General features: G+C 38.3%; 1 protein-coding gene across 4 annotated transcripts in view; it reads right to left on the bottom strand.

Annotated features, from left to right (window-relative positions):
* sema6d.L (semaphorin 6D L homeolog) overlaps window positions 1–17845 on the bottom strand; it is a 47050-nt gene that overhangs the window by 20610 nt on the left and 8595 nt on the right. For all 4 annotated transcript variants that reach the window (XM_041586784.1, XM_041586783.1, XM_041586785.1 and 1 more), the window contains exon 2: window positions 999–1152. In XM_041586784.1, coding sequence (XP_041442718.1) covers window positions 999–1107 — 109 coding nt within the window. In that variant the 5' untranslated portion in view covers window positions 1108–1152. The remainder of the gene's footprint in view (window positions 1–998; window positions 1153–17845) is intronic.

Raw genomic sequence — 17845 nt, 5'->3', positions numbered from 1 at the left:
TGTATGGCTACCTTACAAGCCTGGCTGAACTGAATCATTAAAATAACATGCCTTTAAGTGCATGTAACTCAAAATGCTTCCCCAAAATGGTTTGGCCAAATCCTGAAAATAGGGATTTAGTGCATTCCTACTGGCCATACATAGGCCAATAAAAGCTGCTGACTTGACCCCTTGAGACCAAGTTGGCAGTTTATTGGGGGGACCAAAGGATGTCCTGCCTGCCCAATTAAAGATCATCCAATATTTGGCCCACCTTGTTGGTGGACAAATTGGAGTAAATATCCTCTCATTTGGTGAGCTCGCCAAACTAGTCAATTTAGAAGCATATACAGTATGGGCAGCTTTATAGTTCTACTACTTGTGGGTAAATTTTATTTTGTTAGAGAAGCAGATATGACATCTGCAATTTTTATCTTCATTGAGCACAGAATATTAACGCATACAATCAATACAGCACTTCAAACTCATACAGATTTGGACCCTGGTTTTTAGCTGGTGCACCAAAGAAGAAGCGCTGTATATTTGGGTTCCCCTATATTCCCTTGGAAAACCAGAAAACTGAATTAGACACATGCAGGAAAGTTAGCTGTAACTGTGATGTGAGCTAGAGCGAAACTTGAAACTTGATTTAGAATGGCAACTAATAATATCCTATGGCATGCATTTCCTTGGAAAAGTAGAGTACAAATGAGACATGTCTGAATGCTTGGGAGATTTGACTTCGCATGTAAGGGAGTGGAATTAGAGGCAGGAATTGCAGCTCACTCACATTAGCACAGGACCTTGGAAATGCCAGGGCCACAGTCATGGTGCAATAGTCCCAGTACAACCACTGATAAAGTCGCATTACTAAAAGACTTGCATTATGCAGAACTGATGGAAGGGTAACAAAGCCACCATCACAAATGCTGAAAGAATTGGACTTTTCACATTACACTCGGCTCATATCATAAGATAACACTTTATTATCGTCATCATCATCATCAAGTGATACTTACAGTGATAATCGACAAAATTAATAGGCTCGTCGTCTTCAGGAAAGCTAACGGCACAGACCACGCTTATGGTTAGCAGCAGCGCCCAAGCAGAACCTGTGCACAGTGTCATGGCTCACCGAGTGGATTATTCTTCCTTCTCAGAATTGAATTCTACCTGCAATGACAAACAGACATCACTTACAACTCAGCCGTGTACGGAACAATGAGCTTTATTTTATCCAGCCGTGAGTATATTTTTTTCGAGCAGGGGGAAAAAATAATGTTAAATGGAAAAGTGAGAGCTGAAATATATTGAGCTGTCTGAGTGTAAGAGGAATTTATAACATGGATAACTACTTAAAGAGACACTAAACACTTAAGTTCCTGTTCTTCATTGTGAATTCTGTGCTTAGTACAGCAGAAAGTTCATGTATAAAACATATAGAACTGTATATAGAACCGATATGGAGACTTAGCCATACAGATTTCATACCCTTAGGAATTAAACTATATTATATCCTCTACAAATTCATATCAATGGGCTCAACTCCCCTTTTGCACATGTGTGATAAGCACATATAATAAACAGCAAAAAGGCATGCATCCAGAGCACAGTAGCAAGTGCATAGATCTTTTGTGTGTGATTGCTGGGTTCTGTGGATAAACCCCAGGGGTACCCTGCTAAACTATGGACTGTACTGTAGAAAAATAAAAGATGAAAATTCCCATGTGTGTCCCCAGCCAGCACAAGTGAAATGTTTCTTCTCCTGAGCGCTGGCTATGTGACTCTGGCCTCCTGTCCTCTATTTGGAAAGAAAGTATTTCTGTCAATGTCACGTTATAATTAAATTCCTGCTAATATCTGCGCTCCACTTGTGGAATGAGACGCTGCAGCTTGCAAGCACAATTTCATGTCCGGCTGCACGGAGATATAGGGCTAATTCTAACAAAGAGCCAAGGCTGCTTGCAGTGCTTTGGTCTCTGATACGCTGGAACAAAGCTGAAATGTTGCCACTGCCAAAGTCGGATTACATGCTAGATCTCCTGACATACAAATATAGCGGCTCACGCAGCTAAGGAAAACAGCAATTTCAGGACTGCCTTATTTTTGTTTACCTACAACCTATTAGAATGCCAACAGTGCAAATCCCAGCCAGCCACTGTAACACAATCCATGGGATTCTGCACAGAAACTAAAGGTCCTCTCTTCCCCATTAACCCTGTGCCTGCTGCACACTCTCAGCCACAAATATATCCATACAAAGCAACCCCACCACTCCCCACGTGGGCTCACATGACACCTATTGCACAAAGAATATACAGGCCCAATTATACATTACTAGAGATATTTATAGGCCATCGACTGACAGGAGCTCAGTGAGTGATGTACTTGACCCCAAAGGGAGAGCCAAAAATGCAATAAACTCTCAGGCCACCCCTAACATGGTGTCAGTTGCTCTGGCTGAAGAAGCCTTCCCTTCACACCTGCCTGACTCACTCTCAGCATTTCTGTAATACAGGGGGTAGGGGGCATTAGTCAGAACTACAAATCCTTACTGAAGCCAACATTTTTTTATTTTTTATACACCTTTCCTGGTGATTTGGTGCTGGAGTGACATCACTTCCAGTTTACTGGGAAGGCTCTTCAGGTTTACGATTGCACCTCTTTCAGTCCTGGAAGGCAAGTTTAACTTTATAGGGTCCGGGTCGGGTAGCGGCTCTGGGTATAGGGATGTGTAGGGTGGCGTGTGCGGGTCCTTCCAATTTGACCAGTGCAGGACAGTAGCCCCCCTACTGTGCCTGCTCCCAGACTTGATGCATACTAAAGTATCTTACAGTGCAACAGTTACAAACTGATATATTGCAACAATGGGATGAACCATGGAGAGTATGATTAATAGGACTGAAGCCAATGAAAATATCATCCACTAATGTACAGGTATAGGATCTATTATCTGGAATGCTTGGGACCTGGAGTTTTCTGGATAAGGTGTTTTGCCACCAATATGGATTTATACAGCATGATTCATGCATAAGCAGAATTTAGTAGGGTGCAGGCAGACATGGGCCCTGCAGTTACATAGTAAGTTAAGTTGAAAAAATAACACACATCCATCAAGTTCAACCTTTTAAGTCTATATATAATCTAACTGCTAGTTGATCCAGAGGAAGTCAAAAACTCAATTTGAAGCCTCTCCAAATGGCTTTAGAGGGGGAAAAATTCCTTCCTGACTCAAAAATGGCAATCGGACTAGTCCCTGGATCAACTTGTACTATGATCTATCTCCCATAACCCTGTATTCCCTCACCTGCTAAAAAGCCATCCAACCCCTTCTTAAAGCTATCTAATGTATCAGCCTGTACAACTGATTCAGGGAGAGAATTCCACATCTTCACGGCTCTCACTGTAAAAAAAAACCCTTCAGAATATTTAGCTGGAACCTCTTTTCTTCTAATCGGCATGGGTGCCCTCGCGTCAATGTGATATGAACTTAGATTGTAAGCTCCACTGTGCATAATGTATTATCTCCATAAAGGGCGTCAGAATATTGGTGCTATAAAATGGCTTTCCTAAAATGTTGCCCTGGGGCCCTGTACGGGCTAGTTTGCCACAGACCCTGTGACTAATAACTGCCCACTTCTAGAATCCTATGTAGCATCCATTAAAATGAAAACAAAGGCCTTCTTGCCATTGTTCTGAAATAGAATTTTGTGTGTGCGCAGAAAAATGAATCCATGAAAGTTTTCTTTGTAACCGCAGTGCATGCTGAGGTAAGACCTCAATAAATAGAAAAAGGCAATAAAACTACTGGTAACTGTAAACTGTAAAAAAAAATGGCTCAGTTTAGTAGCAATAGGGAATAATCGCCCAGTGTGCCATAAAGCTGTTATAAAGAGAGATTTGGGAGGAGCGGCACGTTCCCACAACCCACTGCCTGTTATTTTCACAGTTTAAAAGTAGGCAAAGACATCATTTGCAATGTGCAGATATCACCTTTACTGCCGACGGAAGAGAAATCTTGTATCCAGACGTCTTGTCACTTGTCAATTTTAACTGCTAATTTATAAGTCATTTCCCCCGTGGATTTATCTCCCATCACAATTCACAGAGTACGGGCAGCTAGGTTAAACACAACTTGAATTTCTTTATTTAATCCAGGCTTTATTTTTATTGTTGGAAATCATGGAGGATACATTGGGAATGGCCTGCACGTTTGGCCTGATCTTCTGTCGCTTACTTTTACTGCCGCAAAATAACACATTTCATTTTTTGCAGCTGAATAAATATCCTTTATTAGGAATGTACGTCTTGGGCTGCCAGCGCACAACAAAAGAGAAACCATCATTTCATTTTCGAAGGGCTTCTGAAATTGTATTCATTCAATGTGTGTGTAGGGAGATTGGTAGAAGGGAAAATAATAAATGTGACTCAAAGGGGGAGTTTGCCTTTTAGTACATTGTAAAGAATGGAGATCTAATGCTGATGGCTGAGGTAGGTGCTTTTTGCCTCCATTGTTTGCCATTCAAATCAAATGGAGGAGATTTTGGCAGCTTTTAAGATGGATGAAATACACCATGTGCCATATCTGAAGAAGGAGCCTCCAATTATTGTCTTCTATAACTTCCCTTAAACAAGCCAAGTCTTCTTTCAATCCTCCAGACAATATTAGACTGATCAGATTCCTCTCTCTCTGATAATATCACAGCTCATTCCCCCAGTCCCAATCCCATGCTGCTGCACCTATACTGACATGGGGGTCACATGGGAAGCCCACAGGTCATCAAGGACTATGGGGCAGATTATTAAGGGTCGAATTGAAAATTCAAATTTTAATTTTTTTTTCTGGTCAAAACTGTCATATTCGACTAGGGAGTTATCCAAACTCAATTCGAGTTATATATTTTTTTTATTATAAAATTTGAATTACATTTTCCAGATTTATCTAACGCTGGCCCTTTAATCATTCCAATTAGACTATTCACCACCTAAAATATGCCAAATTACTGTATAGCTAATGGGAGAGGTCCTGGGATCAATTTGGAGAGGTTTGCAGCCTTCTGACATTCAAGTTTTTTTTCAGAGAAAAACTCAAATCTAGTTCAATCGAATTTGAATTTGAGTGGTTTAAATTTGTCCAAGTATTAAAAACTATATTTTATTGATAAATTTTAAAAAAAACTTACATGAATTTGAAATTCAACCCTTGATAAATGTGCCTCCCCGTGTCCCCGACTCTCATCCCCTCTGCAGTCTCTGCTGGTGATTAAAGTGCATCTGATTGAAGGTATCTAGTGTACCACATGTGCCCACAATACCAAGGGTTAATGTGCTTTTTCATGTACAACAGGACTGAGTGGATTTAAACGTCTGTGCCACAGAAACATACTGCTTTTTGCAAGTGCTGAAAAAGGGGTGCAAGTGATATCTCACAATATCATTTATAGATGGCATCAGTTGCCCTATAACTTTTTCTTTTCAATACTTTGTTTATCACTTGCATTTCTGTACTTCCCTGCCCCTGACTGGCATTCAAACAGCCCTTTTGTTTACTGTCGGGTGAAACCAAACCTATGGTTAAATATAAGCGTAAAGGACAGAATGTTCCCAGTGCAGCTATAGAATAAAAAAAGAGTATACATTGAACAACATGACTAATGAAAACTAGGGATGCACCAAATCCAGGATTCGGTTAGAGATTCACCTTTTTCGGCCAAACCGAAAAGTCACGTGACTTTTTGTGACATAAAACAACAAAGTCAACACACTCTTGGTTCTCTTTCTACCTTCTTTCCCTAATTTACATATGCAAGTTAGGGTTCAGATTCAGTTTGGGATTCGGCTAAATCTTTCACAAAGGATTCGGCAGAATCCTAAAATAGTGGATTTGGTGCATCCCTAATGAAATCATTAAAAACTCCTGTGTACAACATGTCTACATTTTCTGTTGACACGGGGCAGCTAATTTTCATGTGATGTGCCTTCCACCGTCCAATGAGGTCACAGACAACAATATGCACTAGGGCATCTCATTGGATACTTGTCTTCACCTACTTATTTAATCCATTCATTCCACCAGCGCAGCAGCTTTAAGAGACCGCCATACAGTGGAATGCATATTATTAGCAGTATAAAACTGCAAACATCTTTAAAACAGCTGGAAAAGAGCAGTCTGAACAAGCCTAATTTTTTCAGGTCCTCTTTAATAGAATTAACAAGGAGAGCTGGAGGGACAGCGTTAACTAAAGAACAACAATGAAGAGTACTTATATATATATATATATATATATATATATATATATATATATATATATACACAAGACTATCAGCAAAGAGAGTTGCATGAATCCTTCTGGCATCACCGTCTGAGCCACCTGTTATTCATTCTGTGATTTACAGGGTTTTCTGTGCAGATATGGATACCCAGACTGGCTCTAATCACACATGGAAAAACATACCTCACATGGAAATTATAGGATAACAGTTTTTTGTGTTTCTTCTGCTTTCCTTATTGCTTCAGTTAAGGTTCTAAAGCATTGGAAACTGTCAGTAGCCGTAATGCCAGTTATGATGACAAAAAGACGTGACCATGTTTCCATCTCACCTATTTTGAGCTGAGGCGGCAGAGGGGCTCGGCCACATTCAGTGCACTAACTACCAGCCATTTAGATAAGGCATGAGCACCCATACTGAAATGACACAGAAATGAAATGCTTGTAATTACAACCTCACCCTATGATGAAATGGAAAACCACCATAGGCACAGAATACAGACCCATGTTTAAGGAGATACATGCTTCACTGCAAATGCTTTTTATTAGCCCTTTAAAAATGTCACCATCTTTGTAAATGATAGATAGATATCTATCTATCTATATATATATATATATATATATATACATACACACACACACACATCAGTCTTTGTCAAAAGATACCTGTATGGTAGCTGTATAATGCAACTTTGATGGAAAAAAATCAGCACAAACCCAGTGCACATGGCTTATTATGCCTGTAAGGAATTATTATTATTATTATTATCAGCATGCCACTGAGGTTCCTAAATTACTGTTGCTGGAACACTTTGAGTGAGTAACTTTAAACTTTAATTTTTGATTTAAAGATATAGGATGCTAGCAAACCTTTATCTTCCATAGACATTAATAGAACAGCCCCCACTGGTTCTCATACGCCTTCATAATTGACGGAACTGCCACAAGACACTCAAGCCTTTATGATTTGGTTCATTTCTAGGAAACTATATATAGGTAGTGTTGATCTTGCATTTATGTTTACCTTAAAATAATGTAAAGCACGAGGACATAGCTTATTTTTTTTGCACAGAACATTCCTTCTCTGCAAATGTCCATGAAATATATGTTGGAGCTGCTTAGGCCTTACATACAGCACCTTGCACAGGTATTCAGATGACTGAGCTATTCCCTCACATAACAGAACATCAAATACTCGTGTTCTATTTTTACTTCAAATCACTGAAACCAGAATTATTTTTACTGTGACATTGTTTCATGGTAAAAGAAAATAGAAATGTACTGTTTATATTGAGTGTCCATGCTTTACATTATTTTATGGTAAAAATAAATTCCAAATCAACACTATTTACATATATATAGTGCACGTTTCATTCAACCATGAGAGATTTTAATGACCCGTATATTGACTGGTGTTCTCAGTTCAAAGTGGAAACAATTCCATTTACACAGCACTGTTTAAAGGGGGTCTATGAAGCTTTGAATGATAATTTTTTGTCCCCTAAAACTTGCCATACTGTCTGTAAAGCTTAGACTTTCCCTGATTTCTCACACCACCTTCTTCCAGTTTCCAGATAGTGGACTAGCCCATTTAGTTACTTCAGTCTGATTAGAAAAGAGAGGCCTAGTCATCTGTAATTGCACAATTAATAACATTTTCCCTTAACAGAGCGGCATACTATTATATTCCTTTATATCTGAACTCTTCTTTTGCTACTAGTTCATGGGTTCCCATGGTTCTTTACAGAAATGAACCCAATCATAAAGACTTGAGCGTCAGTTCCCTCATTTATGAAGATGTTTCTACATGGGTATGAGAACAAGTGGGCACTGTTCTACTAATGTCTATGGAAGATAAAGGCTACCATAAAATCATCACTTATGTGGTTTCTCGATTTTAGGCATATGCCTCAAGGGGTGCGGATTTACTTAATGGAGAATAGTAGCTGCTAGTTTTTGAACTGTATATTGCATAGGTCAGTGATCACAAACTAGTGGCTCCCAAGCAACAAGTTGTTCACCAGCCCTTTGGATGTTGCTCCCCGTGGCGTCAAAGTAGGTGCTTATTTTTGAATTCCAGGCTTAGAGAAAAGTTTTGGTTGCATAAAAACCAAATTAAATGCCAAAAATAGCTCGACATGGATAAAAAAGGTGGAACGTTTCCCATGTGTTGGTAGTGGCAAAACGACTGCCACTCTCCTTTACTTCAGCACGGGGACAATTAAAAATGACACTGGCACTAATGAGAACCTGAGGTGCCAGCTCTAGCATGATGGATTGATCATCCAAGGGGCCACTAGAATTCCAACAGCTAAGCCAAGTCGGTTAGGGTAAAACAAAGCTATAAATCACTGCTAAATCATTATTTTAATGCAAGAGCACAATCCGCACCTGCTGGGGAGTTGAAGCTGAGCCCCTGATATCAGACGAAATCTAACCTTGGGCTACCAGCGTGTCTATTCGGTTGTAAGGTCATGTTTTTATATTTACTTCTGTAACATCCAACACTGTGTCCTGATCCGATACATGGACAAAATCTGTTGTGATTGTGATGGGGGACGATAGGAACACATGTCTCCGCTTTGTTCTGTATAGGTGCAGGATTCCTTTCTTTTTCTAGCTTTCTAATTTCCCCAACATGTTTTCTTCAAGGCCATGAAAGCCTCCAGTTTGTCAGTTAAGAGATTCCAGGGATACGGCATTGGAGAAAGGCAGAGGATTCCAATGCATGATACTAATTGATTGTGAAAGAACAAATAACAGTTCTGTCACATAAAAACATCACTTGACTTGTTTCAAAGAATCTGCATTAACACCCTTGATCTGTGTCAAAATGAAGGGGGGGGGGAAGTTTAATATTAAAATGATGAAGCGGTACTATGGAAAATCGCTGCTTTGATCTTAATTGGCTTCTGGTAGTGCTAGTTACATTTCAGTTGTTTGCCATCTTTTAATATTAGAGTGAGCCCATCCTTCCCCCTTGAACGAGAACAAGCCGGCAGGATTCTTTCAAATGCGCCTGATGCTTTTTAATGAAGCGAACGCTTAGTGCCTTCCTTTGACTCTCTCTGTAAACTAAACGCTTCTTTGATTAATAAAAGCACTTTGTGGGGTGTGCTTCGTGCAGTAGCACAGATAACGGCGTTCTTATTTTCACATTTAGTGTTGAATAATGTATAAGCTTTGGATTACTACATGTATCCAGTCAACATCACCATCTTAATGGAAAGAACCAGCTTTCATAGGAGGCAATACTTTCCCCTAAATGCCGTGCTGAGTGTGTGCGTGCCTTTTTCATGCACCATCATTCCCTGCTCCACTGACTGTGAAATGATAATATTTTGCTGCTTGAGGCCATAACCCTAAATAGAGTTGATATTGGGATTAGCGCCAGACTTAAAGGAGGGAGAACAAGGAACGTGTCTTGGGGAAGGGAGAATAGATTAAAAAAAAGATCCCTAGCACCACTGTTAAACTGAACAAACAAGGATAGTCTAAAGCTTTTTTACTGTACCTACATTTCAATATATAAAAGAAGGCCAGAAAGAAGACCAACAAGGTTCAATGACACATAACGAATAGCAACGTTCAAATTGATACATAACGCACAGCCCAAGAGACCCCTCCAACCAACCCTTGTTTCTTATAGGGGTGGTTCACCTTGAAGTTAACTTTTACCATGTTATTTATGTTATGCAACATTTCAATTGCCCTTTATTTTTTATTTTTATAGTTTTTGAATTATTATTTCTTCTTCTGACTCTTTCCAACTTTCAAATGGGGGTCACTGATCCCTTCTAAAAACAAATGCTCTGTGAGGCTACACATGTATTGTTATTGCTACTTTTTATTACTCATCTTTCAATTCATATCAATGTATGGTTGCTAGGGTAATTTTGACCATAGCTACCATATTGCGGAAATTGCAAACTGGAGAGCCACTGTATAAAAAGATAAATAATAACACAAATAATAAAAAATGAAAACCAATTGCACATTGTCTCAGAATATCACTCTACATCATACTAAAAGTTAATTTAAAGCTGAACAACCCCTTTTATGGTGTGCCCTCCATTCACCCCGTAACTCTCAACCCCCTCAAGGCGGCAATACTGTTCTTGGTCTAGGCACATAAAAGATAAAGCCCATATGCAGGATTTTTTTTTGTTTTGTTTTAGGATAAACCCACTCCATCTGATTAAAAAGTAATTGCTTAGGTAGGAGTTGTGATGTGTGGTGGATTCAGACAGTCCCCTGCACACACAGAAGAGGAGATCAGGCTGTCATAGATTAGCCAAATTTGTTAACGGATTAGCCATTCATATGACAGAATGAAATATCACTGAATCCACACAGGTGTGTAAAGAGACTATTTTTTCAGACAAATAAAGAATAGAGAGGAAACAAGAATGCCCAGCGAGCTTTGCCAGCATGCTCAATCAGCATAACAAACAAACTGCTTGACGATTGAAGCACACAGCAGCCAGTCCAAAATGCTATTCAATGAATACCCAGCATGCGTTAAGCTCAGCCAGCAGTGAAGCGTCATCCCCGGGTCAGTTTTTATTTGAAATTAATCAATCTGGATATAGAAATGTTTCATGAATATCAAACATCTAGTCACCTCATTGTGCACAGGATTTGTTTTTCACCGGAGCAGGAGAATGCAAATGTCTCCACTTCTCCCCCTGCACGCTATATTCAAGGATCTTCATATATAACGGACATGTACAGTCATTAATAATTGAAGTGCTTTTATTGAAGGAAAGCCGACTCTGAAAACAGAAGGAAAGTGTTTAAAGTGAAATATCCTATGCCCCAAGTTCAGAAGTCTTGTTGTAAAGCCAAGTCAGAGTCAACATTCAGTGCTAAAAATTATTTGCTCCTTAAAGCTGGTCATACACACGAGGGCCTAATTATTATGCTGTGCAAAAAGGCACCCAAATTCACTAGGCATTGTAGAAACCCAGTGTACTTATCAAGTCCAGTATGGATATTTGGTGAATGTATACCTGTTCATTTAAATCTGGCGTAACTGTAAGCAGCCGCTAAAAAATGCTATGGGAAAATACAGCGATAATCAAAATCGGCTTTTTAAGTGGCTACATCGTCTTCCAGCGGAACCGACTTGCCACCTGAATTTTCCTGTTGACTTTAGCAGTTCGGGCCGAACAGACACATGTAAGCTTGTTTTATAAAAGGCTACCTCCATGCATGCTATTTATCATTAAAACTGTTCATTGAAAGCATGACTGCAGCCCTTTCAGGGGTTGGCCATCTATATGTTCATAAGCAAGTTGCTACTCATCTTCTGTAGCTTGCTCTGTGCATAGGGATACATCAGTCACAAGGCAGAGACATATGTCTGTCACTAGTGCCGACGAGCCATTGTTTTTAACAAATAAGCCACAGTTGATATGCATGCGCATAGCTAGTGACACAAGAATAGGGGACAGTAATCACAGATGGAGGATTCAGAGCTCAATTTCTGCCCAACTCAGCAGTCACCTAAGGAAACCAGTTTTCTGTAGAACGTTTAAAAGTTGCCCAATATACTGTATGAATTTTCTTCGGCATGCGGATATACTGAAAATGTTCTACGCAAGAAAAGGCATAGATACAACATGCTACATGTACCATTATCCTTAAAGGGAACAGTTAATTATTTCTCATTAAAACATGTTTATACAATGGGGGTGGGAGCTGTAGTTGACAAACAGCTAGAGGGTTATAGCTTGGACACAACAAAACTTTCCTAATAACCAGGGTTCCCTGTTTTTTTTCTTTTTTAATCCACATGTAATGTATTAGACCAATGAATGCAGAGAAATCTCATTTCCTAATTGAATAAACAGATAAACCACTGGATTGGTTATATTTCAATGATGGATAGTCATCCAGTTTTTATTTCCTGAACGTGTAATTACTTTGGTGAACGCTGCAGAAAAGAAAAGGACAAATTAAAAGTCGATGTAGCATTTCTGAATGTTAAAGTCAAATAGTGATCCTAAGATGATGAGTCAACACTGATAATGGTAGCCTTATTTGCATGCAAAATATACTTTGCAGTAGCTCATGAATATAGTCCAAGTGAAAGCTGCCTTCAATTAATATCTTAATGAACATATTTTTTCAACCCTTTATGACAGTACATATCTGTTCATACACTTCTGCTTATTGGTACAAAACCAACAGGTTGCCACTAAAAACCATTAGCAACGGATACAATCAAACACTGTTTTTTAAAAAAGAAAATCTGTGATCTTGCTTAATGTGTATCTTTTTAATTTTGCTACTTACCGTAGTTTTTAGAAATAATAAAGTACATTTATGCAGAATATGTCCTTTAAAGTTACAATTCCCTATGGCTCTGCTGAGATTCTAATTGGAAGAAAGGCATTGTTGCTTACAAGGAAGAAGCGCCCACTTTTACCCTACAATCTAGATCAGTAATCACCTACCAGTGACTTGTGAGCAGCATGTTTATCACCAACCCCTTGGATGTTGCTCCCAGTGGCTCAAAGCAGGTGATTATTTTTTAATTATTTTTGAATTCCTGGCTTGGAGGCAACTTCTGGTTGCATAAAAAAAGGTTGGGGACCCCTGATCTAGATACTGTCACAAACAAAACACATTATTCTTCTAGTAAATAATTAAAGAGTAAATACACCTCTTCAGCAAGAAGGGGCTGTCGTTGTAGTATAGGGCCTTTTTTTATTGTATGCATAGAACACGTCCATGCTTCTTTGCATTGTTCACAAATGTTTGGGAATTGCACATGAATAGCACAAGCCAAAGTCTCTACTTTAATGAAGTACTGTAAACGTATGCATACAATAGAATACTTGTCATTATTTCTGCTCTATTCTTCGTTTCCAGAAGAACCTTCTGGTATTTCCAGAGACTTCCTTGTAGTGTTTAAAACTGGCACGGAGCCACTCATATGGCCTCAGCAATGGATTGGTACGCCATCTTTAGAAATGTGTAATGGCGGCAAATTATCTTGATCCATTTGTGTCACAATAATCATGGATTCGATTCATTATATCCCAAAATGATAAACGTCAGCACTTTGTTTCCCTAAAATTGTTGCTAAATACCTTCACGTGTCTATATCTCTTCTTAAACCCTGCCCTCACACCTACATCTTTGCCATTAGCAAACACAATGACAACCATCATAAGATGCTCACTTGGCCCTCTGGGGCCCCTGTTTATTGCAGAACAAAATTATATAGTTCTTTCAGGGCCACAGAATAACTAAACTGGTAAGGGCGTTGCTACTGCACACATTCACTCCTTAGATAAATCATGAAACTGCTTGACAATCTTCAGCCACAGAGAAAGCTTGCATGGTGGATCCTATATATATATATATATATATATATATATATATATATATATATATATATATATATATATATATATATATATATATATATATATATATATATATATATATATATATATATATATATATATATATATATATATATATATATTACACAAAAGCCATGAATATCTTGTAAATTATATCCTTATAAACGGTGAGTAGTGATGTCATCAGTTATAAACGGTGAGTAGTGATGTCATTTCTGTCACATGACTCACTAAAATTTGTGTATTATAATTAATAAAGTACCCCCAGTTGTAAAATATGAGGATATTATAAGTTACCTCGGAGTTCCATGACCTGTATAAAAACACTCGGCCTTCGGCCTCGTGTTTTTATATGGTCATGAAACTCCTCGGTAACTTATAATATCCTTACATTTTACAACAGGGGGTACTTTATTCAATATATATATATATATATATATATATATATATATATATATATATATATATATATATATATATATACATATATATATACATATACATATACATATACATATACATATACATATACATACAGGTACGGGATCGGTTATCCAGAATGCTCGGGACCAGGGGTTTTCCGGATAATGGATCTTTCCATAATTTGGATCTACATACCTGAAGTCTACTAGAAAATCATATAAATATTAAATAAACCCAATAGGCTGGTTTTGCCTCCAATAAGGATTAATTATATCTTAGTTTGGAACAAGTACAAGCTACTGTTTTATTATTAAAGAGAAAAAGGAAATCATTTTTTAAAAATCTGCATTATTTGGATAAAATGGACTCTATGGGAGACCGCTGGAGCATTCGGGATAACGGATCCCATAAATAAACTTACACTGTAAGCTCAACAGGGCAGATACCTCCTCTCTCTTGTCCCTTTAACATTAACACTTATAACTTGAATGTATTGTTATATATCTGTATTGATCGCCTGTTTGCTCTATTAATATATTATTCCAGTGTTGGAGCAAGTAGCGCTATATAAATACAAATATACATACATATCAGATCTTTAACTCTCTAACAGAACTATTTCAAGCTTCTCGTAGGTTATTTGAATAATTGGGCAATTTAGCATAGTAGAAGGGATAACAATGGATAAAAAACACCCATCAAAAATACAAAACATGAAAAATACTATTCTGGGAAAAGTCAAACCATTATGAAATTGCAAACAAAGTTGTATTCAAGGCATAGGAAATTATAGAGGGTTCTCCCCCCCCCCAACCAATGTTTCCAAGCAACCACAACATCTTTGATGAAATATCACTTTTCTCTTTTACTCTGTTGCTTCTCATTAGGCTAAGAGCATTTCACGAGGGCCCTGTATAGCAGTAAAGGGGGGATTTTAACTAATTGACATGCAGGAGAGTTGTGCATAACACAACTTGGCAGCGCTTGCTTCCTTCTGCAGTGGAAGTGTTAATGCCCTCTATAGTCCTCAAATTGCTTAATCAAATGCAGACTTTGTTCCAGTCACACTAAATTTCCATATAATGGCTGAATGGCAGCATTTCGCCTCAATCTTTTGCTAACCATTTGGATTGGCACGGATACTCTTTCTGTGTTATTTCGGGACATAAAAAGAAACAGAATATGCGCCTTCAAATATCTCTTCTAATTATATAAAAGCGTATTGTGAAATGAACCCATGAAGCTGCCGTGTTTCATTAAGACTTAAAGTAAACAAAGGCATCATTACTGGGATAAATATACTGCAGAAGCAGACAAAAATAAACACTGTTTGATACCTTCCCAACGATGAACCAGTACACAGTTTTTATCAAGAACATTCCTCCACGTTGGATAAAATGGATAACATGTGATGATATTTTCTGCTGAATTAAGGAGTTTGGTGCCGGGAAAGAAGTGCTAGAGGTACTCAGTTCGGCTTTAGCAAATATATAAGTCTGAAACTCTCTATTGGTTGATCATGCAACATACAGGCTAGTGGGGAACTTTCCCATGATTGAATGCAAGGGAACTGTGACAAATTCCCCTCCAAAGACAAAATTAGGTGTCCCCCACATAACTTGCTTTTGGACCAATATTTGTCATCCAAGCAACCATCTAAAATGACTAAAATCTGTTTAAAAAAAAATAATGTGGACATATGCCATTTTCATCCTGATTTTAAACAGGATTTGACACTTTAGTCCAAAAAAAGTATTTCTTCTCGCAGTTACTCATGTGTTCGATACATTGTTAATATACTTGTAAAACTCCTGTTTGTTTGTTACAGATTATCATCATACGGTAGAAACAGTCACAGAAAATGATTGAAAAGTTACATAATGGTACAGATTTTGCTGCATACAATAAAAAAAGTGCCACATCTCCACTATTCGCAAAGCCACTGCCAAAAAATGTCTGTTTCCCCTAAGTTATCTGAACTCCATTTATCACTGTACTTTCTCTCATTTGTACGGCACTACCACAGTGCTTGGCTTCTAGGATGATCAGAATAGTGGCAGCAAGGAATGTATGCCCCCCCCCCCGTACATCTTTGCTTAAAGGAACAGGAACACCAAAAATTAAAGCATTTTAAAATAGTTAATTGTTAACCTGCATTAGTAAAAGTAATGTGTTTGCTTTAAAAAGACTACTATAGTTTATCTAAACAAGCTGCTATGTAGCCATGGGGGGCAGCCATTTAAGCTGAAAAAGGATAAAAGGCACAGGTTAGCTCTGAAAAAGAATAAAATAGTATTTTACAGAGTGCATCGGACATGTAACCTGAGCCTTGAATGGCTGCCCCATGGCTACACAGCACCATGTTTATATAAACTATAATAGGTTTTCTGAAGCAAACACACCAGTTTTACTAGTGCAGGGAACAGTACACTATAGTTTAATTACGTTGGAACACTTTTATTTTTTGATGTTACTGTTCCTTTAAAATGTTGTTCAAATACACAAGGCTGCCCATAGCAATTGGTATAGCATCACTATGAATTTAAATGAATTAAAGTAACATAATAAAAAGGTCTTGGGGTTTACTAGCCCTTTAGAGACCCTGCTACATGCTTTGTTATTAAACAGTATAAATTGAAAGCAATATAAAGTCATAGTCCTGCAGCCACTATAAGATACAGAGAATACACAATACATCCAGAATGTTACGGGTTGTAATTCACAAAAGGGGAAGGTCTAAGTTTAATATCCCTATAGCACAAGAGTCTTGCCTGGCCCATACAGGTTAATTCATTTAATGGCTATTGCCCAAATTCTTTATGGATGGGCAGAGTTCACTTTTTCTATCTGCTGCAAAATTACACTTGGGAAAGTAAAAAAAAAAAAACCATATATCATTTTCAACCATAACCGTAAACTGCAGCAGTTCCTTAGAAGACATGCAGAGAAATTGATATCAATATTTCCATACTGTGCCCCTTTAAATATATAATCCCCAGCAGAGATTTGCAAATATTTAAGCGGCTATTTGCATGTCCTGTCTCATTTATGTATCGGATGTGCTTGGCTGTTGCTCAGAATGTGAACATTCCATCTGTGGGGGTAACAATTGGGCAGGTCTGTGTGTGGTTTGCGCAGTAAGTGGGACTAGAGAATGTGGGATCCAGGCAATGCTGGCTGTACACACACATCTATTATTCATTGATCGAACACCTACTGTTTGCAGATCTGCCACTCTCCAAACCTGACTTGATGAATTTATGCTTTTTGCGTCATCTCGCGCTCTCTCTTGGGGCTATAAAATCATTTTGAAGAAATATAAGCTACAATGCCGCTTTGCTATTTCAGACTTTGTTTCATATTGTAGAGTTGGGCAATTCAGGACCACTTAACCCCAGTGCAGGAGGGGGGGGGGCTAGATTTTGTTTACACAGGAAGTGTAGTGTGTACTAAACCTGATGAAAGGCTCACCAGCCTCCCTCCTCCAAACTCTGCCATCTGCAGTTGTTTGCACCATTACAATAACAGACACATCCATAATCGGTGGTACCTTGCAACCAGGCATGGATTTGTTATAAATTAGCTTTTTCCTGTTATTATTAGTGACTTTTATTTATTATTTGGTGAACTCTTCTAATCAGTGTGCGCATACAGCTGGGTGTGCCTCCCAAATGAGCTTTATGCATCTTTATGAGCTCATTAGCAAGTGTATAGACATGTATGGCAAGATAAACATGAATATACACACTCACTGGCATGCACATGACATATGCATTCGTATTCAGAGCTGCTAGC

This window comes from Xenopus laevis, chromosome 3L (genome assembly GCF_017654675.1).
Source record: "Xenopus laevis strain J_2021 chromosome 3L, Xenopus_laevis_v10.1, whole genome shotgun sequence".
In the NCBI taxonomy this organism is placed as follows: Eukaryota; Metazoa; Chordata; class Amphibia; order Anura; family Pipidae; genus Xenopus; species Xenopus laevis.
The sequence above is the reverse complement of the archived record's forward strand: the minus strand, read 5'-3'. Positions and strand labels throughout refer to the sequence as shown.